This window comes from Furipterus horrens, unplaced genomic scaffold, assembly GCF_987537825.1.
Source record: "Furipterus horrens unplaced genomic scaffold, mFurHor1.1.pri manual_scaffold_11, whole genome shotgun sequence".
Lineage (NCBI taxonomy): Eukaryota > Metazoa > Chordata > Mammalia > Chiroptera > Furipteridae > Furipterus > Furipterus horrens.
Window position 1 is genome coordinate 45,967,897 of NW_028327181.1, and position 14,283 is coordinate 45,982,179.

The 14,283-nt window shown below is 46.7% G+C and overlaps 1 protein-coding gene across 2 annotated transcripts in view; it reads right to left on the reverse strand.

The window, feature by feature from the left end:
- Positions 1-11,692, reverse strand: part of NT5M (5',3'-nucleotidase, mitochondrial) — a 39,204-nt gene extending 27,512 nt beyond the window's left edge. Inside the window, exons 1-2 of one of the 2 annotated variants that reach the window (XM_090291915.1) lie at positions 11,234-11,692; positions 8,022-8,122 (exon numbers count right to left, since the gene is read on the reverse strand). In XM_090291915.1, coding sequence (XP_090148041.1) covers positions 8,022-8,122; positions 11,234-11,503 — 371 coding nt within the window. In that variant the 5' untranslated portion in view covers positions 11,504-11,692. The remainder of the gene's footprint in view (positions 1-8,021; positions 8,123-11,233) is intronic. The other variant, XM_090291913.1, reaches the window with a different exon arrangement.
- Positions 11,693-14,283: the final 2,591 nt, after the last annotated feature.

Consider the following 14,283-nt stretch of genomic DNA (forward strand, 5'->3'; position numbering starts at 1 on the left):
ACCACCCAGTTTCCCTCCTGTCTTTCTGTTCTGTTCTCCTTCCCTCACAACACTTCTGACTCCATGGGTGGGGGTTCCCCCACACCAAGCGATGCTCTGAGACACCAGCTGACTGTCCCATGAATCTGACTCACTTCAGACACAGTCTGCCCAGCCATAGGGTCACACCCCACGGGTGAGGGGCGCAGTCTCACAGACTGCCCTGCCTCAGACACCAGGAGCAAGTCCAGGCTGTCACCTGGGCTTCTGATCAACAGCTGTGTATCAGGGGTTCCATCAACCCCTCCTTGAGTTCAATTAACTTGCTTAGAACAGCTCACAGAACTCAGGAAACTCTTTACTTACTATTACTGGGTTATTATAAAAGATATGATAAAGGACACAGATAAACAACTAGATGAAGACACACACAGGATGAGGTTGGGGAGGGTCCCGAGCTCAGGAGCTTCTGTCCCGTGGGGTTGGGGTGTGTCGCTGCTGGCTTGTGGTTGTGTTCACTGACCTGGAAGCTCTGTGAGCCCCCTACTGTTGGGGTTTCACGGAGCTTCCGTGCACAGGCATGACTGATTATTTATTAATCCATGTCCATTCCCTCTGGGAGAACTGGGGGTGGGGGCTGAAGATCCCAAGCTTCTAATCAGGGCTCAGTCTCTGGCGCCAGCCCACCCAGGAGCCACCCAGAGCCTCCACATCAGAACAAGGTGCTCCCGTACTCTTATCGCTCAGGAATGCACAAGGGCTTTAGGAGCTCTGCGCCAGGAACCAGGGACAGAGACCAGGACGTATTGCCTACGACCTCACCTCTTTCCTGAGCTCCAGGCTTGCATCCTTCGTAGCCTGCAAAACACTCGGCTTGGACAGCCCATTGGCGTCCCAGACCCGGCCTTCCAAAACAGAACACGTGATTCTCCCCAGCCCCCAGACCTGTCCTCCCCAGCCAATGGCTCTATTATATGTACCTAACTGCTCTAGCAAATTTTAAAGCTAAGAACTAAAAATCACCCTTTTTCCTTTCTTCCACACCAACATGTGAGTTGTCCCTCCAAAGCATGTTTCAACCCATCAACTGCTGTCACGGTTGTCATCCAACCCAGAACACAGCCATCTCTCACCACAAACACCTTGGCTTCCCATTCCACCCCAACCACGCCACTCTCCACCCACACCTAGGCTTCTTATTTTCAGCTTTCCTGAGGTATTGTAATGGGGGGACACACGCTCCCCTAAAATGTGGGAGGGGTTTGTGCTATGCATGCATGACTGGAGACTTGACCCCCTTGCTAAACACGGCAGTGGGAAGGAGGCAAAGCAAACATGGCTAGCACTGGCCCTCGTTGGTTGGAAGGCTGGACACTTGCACTGGCTTTCGGCAAGCATGAAATTCTGGGGGAGGACTTTTTATTTTTTACTGTTGTTCTATTACACTTGTCCCATTTTCCCCACATTGCTCTCTCCTGTCCCGCCCATCCCCCTGCCACAGTCACTTCCCACCCTGTTGTCCATGTCCATGGGTGATTTACACTAATTCCTTGACTAGACCCTTCCCCTTTCTTTCCCCACTTCTCCCCTCCCCCCTCCCCTTTAGTCACTGTCAGTCTGTTCCTTGTTTCCATGCCTCTGGTTCTATTCTGTTCATTTGTTTTGTTCATTAGGTTCCTATATTAGGTGAGATCATATGGTATTTGTCTTTTGCTGCCTGGCTTATTTCACTAAGCATAATACTCTCCAGTTCCATCCATGCTGTCATGAAAGGCAGGAGTTCCTTCTTTCTGCTGCGTAGTACTCCACTGTGTAAATGCACCAGTTTTTTGGTCCACTCACCTACAGGTGGGCACTTAGGCTGTTTCCAGCACTTGGCTATTGTAAACAGTGCTGCAATGAACCTAGGGGTGCACAGGTTCTTCTGAATGGTGTTTCAGGATTCTTCAGGTATAATCCCAGCAGTGAAATCACTGGTTCAAAAGGCAGTTCCATTTTTAGTTTTTTGAGGAAATTCCATACTGTTTCCCACAGTGGCTGCACCAGTCTGCATTCCCACTGACAGTGCACTAGGGTTCCCCTTTCTCCACATCCTCACCACCAATTAGGTTTCCTGGTTTGTTGATGATGGCCATTCTGACGGGTGTGAGGTGGTATCTCATTGTGGTTTTTATTTGCATCTCTCTGATGGCTACTGATGTTGAGCATTCTTTCATACGCCTTTGGATCCTCCGTATGTCCTCCTTGGAGAAGTGTCTGTTCAGGTCCTTTGCCCATTTTTAATTGGGTTGTCTGTCTTCCTGGTGTTGAGTCATATACGTTCTTTGGAGATCAATCCCTTGTCTGAGGTATCATTGGCAAATATGTTTCCCATACGTTTGGTTCACTCTCCATTTTGCTGATGTTTTCTTTAAGCATAAACTGTTTAGTTTGATGTAGTCTTTATTCTCTCCTTTATATCCCTTGCTCTAGGAGATGTATTGGTGAAAATATTGCTGTGTGGAATATCTGAAGTTTTCCTGCCTATGTTTTCCTCTAGGACTTTTGTGATGTCATGTCTTACATTTTTAAGTCTTTGATCCATCTTGAGTTTATTCTGGTGTGTGGTGTAAGTTGGTGGTCTACTTTCATTTTTTTGCACGTCTCTGTCCAGTTCTCCCAGCACCATTTGTTGAAGAGGCTCTTCTCACGCCATTTTATGCTCCTTCCCCCTTCGTCAAATACTAATTGACCTTAGAGACCTGAGTTTATTTCTGGGCTCTCTGTTCTGTTTCATTGATATATATGTCTGTTCTTATGCCAGTACCAGGCTGTTTTGATTACATTGGCCTTATAATATAGTTTGATATCAGGTATTGTGATCTCTCCTACTTTGTTCTTCTTTCCTAAGATTGCTGTAGCTATTCGGGATTATTTTTGGTTCCATATAAATTTTTGAAGTATTTGTTCTAGGTCTGGGAAATATGTTATTGGTATTTTAATAGGGATTGTGTGGAACCTATACATTGCTTTGGATAGTATGGTCATTTTAATGATGTTAATTCTTCCAACTCATGAACACACTACAGTATATGCTTCCATTCATTTGTATCTTTCTTACTTAAAGAAGTAAGTTCTGTAGTTTTCCAAGTACAGGTCTTTTACCTCCTTGGTTAAGTTTATTCCTAAGTACTTTTTTTTCTTGTTGCTACAGTAAATTGGATTTTTTTCTAGTTTCTATCTGTGATATTTCATTATTGATATATAAAAATGTGTTTGATTTTTTAATATTGACTTTGTATCCTGCTATTTTGCCAAATTCACTTATTGAGTAGTTTTTGGTGGAGTCTCTAGGGTTTTCTATGTACACTATCATGTCATTTGCAAATAGTGACAGTTTTAGTACCTCTTTTCCAATTTGGATGCCTTTTATTCCTCTTTCTTGTCTGATTGCTATGGCTAGGACTTCTAAGACTATATTGAATAGGAGTGGGGAGAGTGTACAACCTCGTCTTGTTCCTGATCTCAGGGGGAGTGCTCTAAGTTTTTGCCCATTGAGTATGATGTTGGCTTCAGGGTTCTCATATATGGCCTTTATTATGTTGAGGTATGCTCCCTCTATTCCCATTTTTCTGAGTGTTTTTTTTTTTATCAGGGCTGAGGTGCGAGAACTCATGGGCCTGGCCAAGTTAGGGTTTTATTTTAGTGCAACAGGAAACCAAGAGAGAGTTTTAAGAGGGGACCAACATCACCAGAACTTGGCTTTAAAAATATCACCCTGGCTGCCAGATTGAACATAGAAATTTATAAGTCTCTATATAAGTACTCATGTGAGCACACTATAAAAGGTCTGAGAGCAAATCATCAAATTGTTAACTAGGGTAAAAAGAGTGGGATACATGGAGGGGGGTGGAACGGGCAACTGCATTTTTCACATATTCCACATTGTATAAGTTTTTCATAAGAATATACTCAAAAATTACTGAATAATTTTTTAAAATTTGTCACCACTGAAGATATTCCAAACAAGCTCTTCAGGGTGTGAGGCAATGCCTAGGGGACATTCTCCCACTCAGTGAGGATGCGGCAGGCAGAGGCCGTGTGAGGACGGTCCCTTGGGTGGGTAGATAGTCTTTGCTCACACTCTCCCCTCCTGCCTGAACCCCCCTTGCCTTCCCCACCTAGCAGATTCCTTTTTATTTTTCAAGATGACAGCTCATGATGGAGGGGGGCAAAAGGGAAAACACTGGGACAACTGTAATAGAATAAACAACAGCAATAATAAAAATGACAGCTCAACGTCCCTGCTCTCCCTGGGGACGCTGAGCTGCTGTCTGTCTACATGCCCGCCCTCGTCCACATATGACATATTACAGCACTTTTAGAGCTACTTTCTACTCGCCTGAGTCCTCCCCAACTCTTTGAAGGCAAGAGCCACCTCTTAGCTTCCTCTGTATCCGCAGCACCTGGACCCAGGCTCACAGGTAGCAGGTGCTTGACAGAGCTTCACTAAGTTATGTTTTAAACCTCAGTCTCTGTCTGCTTTAGTACTAGACACACAGCTATCCACTTAGTCACGACTAGACCCCTCTCTTCGTCCGAACTTTGGGCACTGACTGACTGTAGGAGTCTTCGCCCCAGTGAAGAGCCAAGAGGAGGTAAAGCCCCACTGGTCTGGTCTAGACTTGCACTTCTCAGACTGGAATTTCTGCAGAAGTGTGAACAGGGAAGCTAAGAAAGCAATAGCTGCATCCTCTGCTCCTCCAGCGAAGAGTCACAACACACCTGAGCACACGAAAAGCTCTGAAAAGTCCTACAGCAAAAACACCTTAACTCCGTGTTTCCCCAATGGTTTTAGTTAAAAACACTTTCCTTTTTCCATATGTACTAAATCTTGCAGAATAATAACAAGAACATTTACTGAGCATCTACTATGTGCCAGGCACTATATCGAGGACTTTCTCATTGTCACTATACAGATAAAGAAACTGAGACCCAGCAAAAGCTGAATAACTTGCCCAATGTCTGACAGAGTCCAGAGAAGCCCGGATCTGAGCCTGCACAGTTTAACTCCAGGCAGGACTTGACCTCCATCACCCTCCTATCCAGTGCCGCAGCAGGCAGCCAAATAAATGGGATCCAGGAAAGGCTGATCCAGACAACAAGCTTCAGTGCAAATACACGCATGCTTTGCCTCTCCAGGCTCTTGTGAGAAACGGATAGAAGTCAGATAACACCACTTCACTATACATCAAATCCAGATGATAAACCAGCATAAATATACTACTCTGCACGACCTAGACTCGGAGGTAAATTACTGACCAAACAAGGCTACAGTTCAACTCAAACTCAGCATTTTGTGTTTCTCTGACGCCTATTTATCATGTCAGAACTTTAAAAGCTGACAATTTTTGGAGATATCTGTATGGTACAATGAAGGCCAAATCACACCTAATGTTTGTCATTCAGGTTGCTAAATTCAAGCAAATTTGTGACCAATAAAAAGTTATGCAAGTCTAGAAATAAATCCTAACATTTATCATCAACTGATTCTTGACAAGAACGCCAAGACAGTAAGGCAAGGAAAAACCTTTCCAACAAATGGTTCTGGGACAACTGAATTTCCACTTGCGAAAGAATGAAGTTGGACCTCTTTCTCCCAACACATGCAAAATAGATCAAAGACCTTAATGTAAAAGCAAAAACTATAAAACTCTTAGAAGAAAACATAGGAGCAAATCTTAGTGAACTTGAATCAGGCTAAGGATCCTTAGATGAGACACACAAGTGACAGAAGGAAAAAAAATAAATTAAACCAAAATTAAAATTTTTGTGTTTCAAAGGACACCATCAAGAAAATAAAACAATGCCCTGACTGGGTAGCTCAGTTGGTTAGAGTACCGTCCCAGTACACCAAGGCTGTGGGTTTGATGCCCAGTCAGGACACATACAAGAATCAACCACTGAATGTATAAATAAGTGGAACAACAAATGAGTCTCTCTCTCTCTCTTTCTCTCTCTCCCTTCCTCTCTCCTTCTGAAATCAATAAATTAAAAAAAAAAAAAAAAAAAAAACAATCCACAGAATGAGAGAATATATTTGCAAATCATATATCTGGTAAGGGAGTTATTATGTAGAATACATATGGAATTCTTACAAGTTAACAATAAAAAAAGACAAACCAGTTGAAAATTTTAGCAAAGGAATTGAATAAACATTTCTCCAAAAAAGATATACAAATGGTTAATAAGCACACAAAAAGATGCTCAACATCTTAGACATCAGAGAACTGTAAATCAAAACCAAAATGAGATACCTGTTCACACCCACTAGTATAGCTAAAATGTAAAAGACAATGACAAGTGTTGATGAGGATGTGGAAAGACTGGAGCCCTCACACAATGCTAATGGTAATGTAAGATGTTGCAGCACTTTCAGAAAGTCTGGCAGCTCTCAAAATGTTAAACATGGATTTTCCACATGACCCAGCAATTCTACTACTGGTTATATACCTAAGAGAAATGAAAATATACAATTACAGCCCTGGCTGGTGTGACTCAGTGGATTGAGCACCAGCCTGTAAACCCAAAGGTCACCGATTTGATTCCCAGTCAGGACACATGCCTGGGTCAGGTCCCCAGTTGGGGGCGCGCGTGAGGCAACCAATCGATGTTCTCTCCCTCTCTCTGCCTCCCTTCCCTTCTCTCTAAAAAATAAATTAGATATTTTTTAAAATTTTAGAAAAAGAAAATATACAACTATAAAAAATATTTATATGACAAGCATAAATGTTCAAAGCAGCATTATTCACAATATCTAAAAAGTAGAAACAACCCAAATGGCTACAAACTGAAGAATGAATGAACAAAATGTGGCATACCCATACAATAAAATATTATTCAGTAATAAAAAGGAATGATCATATATATAAATATCAAATTATTATGTTAGACATCTGAAATGAATATTATATGTCAATTATATCTCAATATTTTAAAAGTTACATAGCCTATGCAAATAAAAAAATTAGTCTCAGCAGAGGAAAGAATTCTGTTTGAATATGTCCTGGCCTCATTAAATACAGCTTCCACTTTAGGGAAAAAAAAGGAGGGAAGTGCCAATTTGTGCTACAAGATGGATGAGCCCTGGAGACACTATCCTCAATGAAAGAAACCAGGTCCAAAAGACCACATACTGTCTTGAATGTATATGAAATGTCCAGAAGAGGCAAATCTATTTTACATAAGGTAAGATAGTGGTTGCCTAGGGCTGCAGAGAGCGGAGCAGGAATGGGGAGTGGGTTTCTTTTTGGGGTAATGAAAATATTCTAAAATCGACTGTGGTAACCGTTGTACAACTCCATGAATATACTAAAAACCTCCGAGTTGTGCGCTCTAAATGGGTGGACGGTATGTGAGTTCACTCTCAACGAGACTGTTCTCGGGGAAGCACACCAACGGTCCCTCCCAGTGGACCCCAGAGGGCGGTGTGCGGTGGCGGTGGGGTGGGGGCTTCGGTCCACGGAACCCATCGTTTCCCCAGAACAAAGCGGAGCTCTCACGCAGCACCCCTCCTGCTTCTGTACCGCCCTTCCTCATCGCGCCTCCTATTGCCCCCCTTCATACGCCGCACTCTCGGCGCCTCAGAACTTATCGCCCTCCGCGATTACGTTCACTTGCATGGCTCTTTGTTTAACATCTGCTCTCTGGCTGGACTGTAAGCTCCATGAGGGCAAGGACCACGTTTTGCTCATTTCTGTATCCCTGGTATCGAACAGTCATTCTCACGTATTTGCTGAGTAAATGAACTTTCAACACCTAGTGAACCATGTCAAATTAGACTTAATATTTTCTCAAGTTATTGATCAAAACATCTTAATAGCCTACAAGTGGGATCTGTTTTACTCGGTTAGGTTTTGCATCAGGTCCAGTGATGATGGAAGTGGAACGAGCATGGCCCTGTGCAGGCCGTGGGGAGAGAGGAGGGAGGGGGCGGGGAAGGGACCAGAAGCAAAAGAGGGACTGCAGGAAGGTGCAGACGCTGGAGTGCAAGACAAACTTACTTTTCTAGGCTGGCCATCTGCTTCACAGCTTCCACAGCCCCTGGCAGAGGCTCAAGGTCAAAAAAGAAATTCTCCGACTCCCATATGCTGATGGCCTTCTCCTGAGGAGAGAAGCAGGTGAATCCAGGGTCCTCGGCACCCTGCCTCATGGCAGGGAGGATGTCACAGCTGAAAAGGGCTGCCGATAAGAAGAGGACAGGCTTCCATCTTCCCCTCACCCTCTCCCTTATTTCCAGGCAGGACATGGAGTGTGTCTGTATCCCAGCCCTTCCAAAGAGAGACCTGACTTCTGCCAGGATCCAGCCGCGACCAGCTAAGGTGTCAGGGGCTGTGGACTCGAAGGCCTGCTCTGGAGTGGGGGACAAACATCATGAACCACATGCTTGCTTGATGCTAACGGCCAAGACATGCAGGAGGCTCAGAGGTTGGCCCGGGCCTTGCCGTGGCACTTGTGGACCCTGAGGAAGAAGAGACCTACTACAAAGGGCTCTCAGGAGCTTCACTGGACTCAAATTTAAAACCAGTCTAGCCCTGGCTCGGCCTGTGAACCTAAAGGTCACTAGTTCAATTCCTAGTCAGGGCACATGCCTGGGTTGCAGGCCACGTCCCCTGTTGGGGGCATGTGAGAGGCGACTGATTGATGTACCTCTCGCACAGTGATGGTTCTCTCCCTCTCTTTCTCCATCCCATCCCTTCTCTCTAAAAATAAATAAATAAAATGTTTTTAAAATAAAAACCATTCTGGCAGCCATACCTATACAGGGGCCTCTCACACAAACCATACTCCAGGGAGAAGCCCACACTAAGCTGCCTACCTGCACTGTGTTCCTCCCATCTGAGCCATCTGAACCAGCCCTTATAAAGAACCTTCTGGTGTTTCAACCCATAAGACTGAGGCTTTCAGCATCTGATTGGAGCTGCACATCCAGAGGTGAAACGCTGAAGATGGAACCCCAGACACACTGAAGACGTCTCCCAGAGTGGAGCAGAGAAGGGCAGGGCAGGGCAGAGCAGAGCAGAGCAGAGCAGAGCAGGCAGAAACGGAGCACGGCTGTCCAGCCAGAGGAGTGGCCCCTTTCACAGCCCTGCAGCTTCCTCACTGAGCTCTAACACTAGCGAGCTGGCCTCACTGGCCTTCTGCATCACAGCTGAGCTGTTGCACTGAATGAAGTTCCCTTCTTCACTGCACACCAAATTGGGGGTTCCCGATGCCAACGACTATCAGTTAACACCCTACAGTCCTTAAGTTCAAGAGCAGACAAACTCAGAGATCCTTAAGAGCACTGCTGTGCCATGGTTGGGGGGTGTGGGGGGTTGGTCAACAGGGTAGAGTTCCAGGTTCCTCACCCACATCAATCAGAACAGCTCTATTATCTGCGTTACGTGTTGGGCTGCCAAGAAACAACTTATTTAAAAGAAAGAATTCTGCAGCCTTTAAAGTGTGAAAGCCAAAATCCAGTCCCTCACTAACATGAAGAAACTGAGGCTCAGAAGAAGTGATTTACCTAATGTCATACTGTGAAATGGGGGCCGAGCAGAGAGAACCCCATCTTTCAACCCCAGGCTAGGAGTTTCAACCTCATGTTGCTGAGCTGAAATCAAGCCTGCAGAGTGCCACACCTTTCCAGGACCAGGACCAGGGGAAAGCGACAAGAGAACAGACACACCCAGCCTCTGAGAAGCAGGAACCCAGATCCCCGTGTGCTGCGCAGGAAGTGCCTCTGCCAGGCCAGATGCTCTATGGCCGCAGGACCAGTGGGGCTGCCACGTCACATGACCGAGTGCAGCGCACTGAGGTCACACTGGCAACACTCCTGTGAACTAGACAGAGCTGAGCAAATGAGTGCTTATTGCGAACCTACTTTTCCTTTGACCCTCACATCCCACAATGGGTAAGAAACAGGCTCACAGATTTTTTCCAAGGCCACTTATTGGTGTTACTGGCAGAACTTGGACTTGAACCGCCCTCCAGAAGGTAACTCCAGGATTTTTCAGGATGGGGGGTCCCCCCTTGTACCTCTGGGAGGAAATAAGGTGCCCGGACTGTGCATGTTGTGCACTGTCTATAAGTGAGCACACACAGAGCAGGGAAGCAGGCTACTGAGGCTGCAAAAATTGTTGGAGTATTTCTGTTTGAAGTTTTAATTAGGCATCAGGACTGGGAGGAGTCAGCACTGGGCTCTGGGAAAGTCACCCACGAAGTGTTAATGACCAGAAACACCACTTAATTTCCTTCTTAACACCTGCCCCCTCAACAAACCAAAATTACTGTCAAGGTACCTTTTGTAACCAAAAGAAATGTCAGAGAACAGATCTCTGGGGTGGAGAACCCTAAAGGTGCCGGGGAGGCTGATGGACTTGGGTTTGAATACTGACTGAGCCCCTCACCTGCATATTGGAGATAATAACGTCTACCTCACAGCAAAGAGGTAAGGCAGCCAACAAGTGGTTACCAAATAGATTCTAATACCGTCAACATCATCATCATCAAATCCTCTGACAGTCACCTTAAGTGGTGGATCAAGGGAAGCCAGCAAACACCCAGCTGCTTTAAGTTTGTGCATGGCGGAAACCCTGCGGGGTACCTCCTCCCCAGGCCCCACCTGGACCCCATGGCAGAGCACCAGGAGTCCGAGCGACGAGCTCAGGTGCTCCGCAAGGCCAGCGCCGCACCGGTGTAAGCCAGGGAGTCGGTCCCACACCACCTCCACCACGGACTCACTGTGCGAGGTCCAGAAAGTCCTTGAGCCGCCCTGCGCTTCAAACTCCCCTGGGAGCTATGGTCTTGTGGACAGGGGCAAGAAAGACTGGTAACGACACACGTTCATGGGATGAAGAACTGGAAATGGGACTGTTGCCAGGGGTCAAAGAGGACTTCGCTTGTAATGTGTCTTATTAAAACATAAAAGGCTTGTGGCTAAATATACGAAAAACGTTCAAGTCAGCAGATGAGATAGTGTTAGGTATACCACGCTTTATATCCTGAATTTTGAGAAGCCCTCGATGACAGCCAACAGTTACTGAGCACAGGGGCTGCCCGTCGCTGCGCCCTCAGTCCTGCCCAGGACAAGACCACCCCGAGGCTCAGCGGTGACCCACCCAAGGTCATGCTCGGCTCGTGCCCGGGCTGGAGAGCCGAGCCCGGGCCTCCCCGCCCCCAGGGGGCGCGGGGCCCGGGCGGAACCGCTGGGTGCGGGGCGGGGTACGCTCACCCTCAGCCCGGGTTGCAGACGGCCGTACTGCTCCGATAACCAGAAGCCGCGTCGGTCCTCCAGCGCGATGAAGGGCTGGTCTGGGAAGCGAGCGCGAAACTTCCTGAGGAAGCCGCCTTCGAAGTCGGCCACTACGCCGTCCAGGTCCACCAGCACCCGCAGGGCGCGGCCGCCAGCCCGGCCGGCGGGCCCGCCCGCCACCCAGCGCCGCCCCGCCGGGACCGTCGCGCCGCGGGGCCACCGCGCACACCAGCCACCCAGCCAGATCATGGCCGCTCGCGCGCGCTCGCCGCGGCCGGCGAGGCTTGGGCCGGGCCGCCACGCCGGGGCCGGCGGAGAGACATGGTACAGGGAGGAAAAAGCCCCACGGGCCGGGGAGCACCGCGGACGGGGGGAGGTGGGGCGCGCGCGGGGAGCGAGAGCGCAGGCTCCGGCCCCAAAGCAAGGCTGCGGTGCGCGCCTCACTCAGGCGCGTGGTCGCGCTGCCCTTAAAGGGACACACGCCCCGCGGAGACGGGGCCGGGGCGGCGTGGCTTTGAAGACAGTCCTGCGTTCTGGAACGTCTCTGGAGCACCCACACTCCGGCTTCACACTCACATCTTCTCCCAGGCCCCTGGTCCTGGGCACCCTCCTTCCACTGTAGCAGCGAGGATGGAGAACAGGGCAGGCCGTAGGAGCAAGCCTTTGTTCCTGAAACACTTATGAGCATTTTCTGTGTGAACAAAATAGACGCGGTTCCTGACATCCTGAAACTTAGGTTTTAGAAGGAAAGAGACAAAAAGCAAATACATCTTCAAAACAGTCGGAACACTTCCAGGGAGTGCCCATGGTGTGAAGGAACCAAATAGTGAATATCTGGGGAGATGCTGTTACTAGGAAGACTAATCAATACCTTGCAAACATCACAAAGCCTTAGTAAAACTGGTGACTTTCAAATAAATCTATAAATAAATATATTGTTCTGTGCCCTGGGATAGGTTGATGGAGAGGTGGAGGGAGTGGTGGGGTGGTTCAGGAAGGGCTCTTGCAGGAGGTGGTGCTGGAGCAGAGACACGCCTGCTGAGAAAGGGCAGCAGCAGCCCTCGCAGCGAGCGGCCTAGGCAGCAAGAACCGCAAGTTCAGAGGCCTGGGTCAGGGAGTGGCCAGAAGGCCAAGGAGACCACAGTTTTCATTCTCCTATTTGTTTGGCACGTGCTTGCTGAGTATCTCTGATGTGCTTGGTAGTGGGTGTCAAGTGGTGAACAAGGTCCTCACGCTCATGAAACTGACATTTTTGGATCTTTCTGAAAGTATGGTAAAGCGTTCCAACCCGGGGTCAGAGAGATGGTCAGTAAGGAAGTAGTGTGGCACGGCCAGAAAAGTATGTGGGCTGTGGGGTCCCCTGACCCCTGCCTCATAGTAGGTCTTCAGCACCCAGCACAACTGGTTGCTCTTTTGGCATCTCCTGAATTCAAGGGCGGAGACCAGGTCTGACTCATCCCTACCTCCTGAGTGAATGTGATCCCTGCAACAACTGTTTCCAGTTATCCTCTGACCCCCTAACTAAGAATCCCCACTATGCTTCCTCATCTTTATATTCATTCTATTCTATTACATCACCATTTTTTCATAATTTTATTATGAAAAGTAATAAAAGTTTAAAGAACCATACAATGAAGATGAAAATGCTCACCACCAGGATTTTGTAGTCAACAGTTCTCTCTCTTTGCTTTAACATGCGTCAGTGCGTCCCTCCATCCATCCACCCACCCACCCATCAGTGTACCTTATTCTTTGGTGCACTTCAGAGTAAGCTGCAGACAGCAGTGCCCGTCTGCACTAAACACATCAGCCTGCATACTATGGCTTAAGTGAGGACAACATAGTTAAAGGTAAATTTTACAAGTGAAACGCACAGATTTAACTTGATCATTCCATGAGTTTTGACAAATGTGTCCCTAGCAAGGTACAGACCGCTGCTGTCCAGCAGAAGAATCTGCGGTCACAAGAGTGGTTTGTGCCATTTAGATACAATAGCCTCTGGCCACCCAAGGCTACTGAGCAATTGAAATGTGGTTCCTGTGACTGAGGAACTAAATTTTCCACTGTATTTAATTTAAATAACCCATGGAGCTGGTGGCCAGTGCCAACTCAGAACATCTCTGCCTTCCTGGTAAGTTCCCTCCTGCTCCTTCTTCATCAGCCCCTTCTGCTGCTCTTTTGATTTTTTTACCACAGATGAGCTTTGTCACTTCTAGGACTATAAAGGAATCATACAGTATAGTTTTTTTGTGGCTGACTTCCTTCACTCAGCATGTTTTTAAGAATCATTCATGTCATTGTATGTATTGGAAGTTTGTTTCTTTTATTGCTGAGTTATATTTCATTGTGTGAATATACCTTAGTTTATCCATTCTCTCGTTGATGGACATTTGGCTGTTTCTAGTTTGAGGGAATTATGAATAAAGCTGCTATGAACATTCATATGAGGTTTTCTGTGGATGTATTTCTTTTCCCCTTGGGAAAACACCTAAGACTGGATTGCTGAGTCACAGAACAGGGATAAGTTTAGTTTTACAAGAAACTTCAAGACATTTTTCAAAGCAATTGTGTCATTTAACAGTCTCACAAGCAATGTCGGAGAGTTCTGTTAGCTCCACATCCTCACCAACATTTGATGTTTTCAATATTTTTAATTGTAGCCTTCTGGTGGGTGTGTAGTGGGGCCCCACTGGGTTCTGTTTTGCATACCTCACCCTTCTTTTCTTTATTGTTTACATGTGGGTTGTTATTTTTGGTCTTCTCCCTTTGGAATGTATGTTCCATTAGGGTAAAAACCCTGACTGGTTTTTTTGTTTGTTTGTTTGTTTTGTTTCTTTGTTTACTAATATGTTCCTAGTGACTAGAAAGGTTCTGGCAAACAGTATGTGTTCAATAAATTCATTCACACATGGATCCACAAATAGCTTTTGAGTGCTTGAACAGAACAGATATTATTTATTCCCATTTGACAGGTGAGAAAATTGAGACTAAGAGACAAGAAACTTCACCATGTTCAACATAGCTAATAA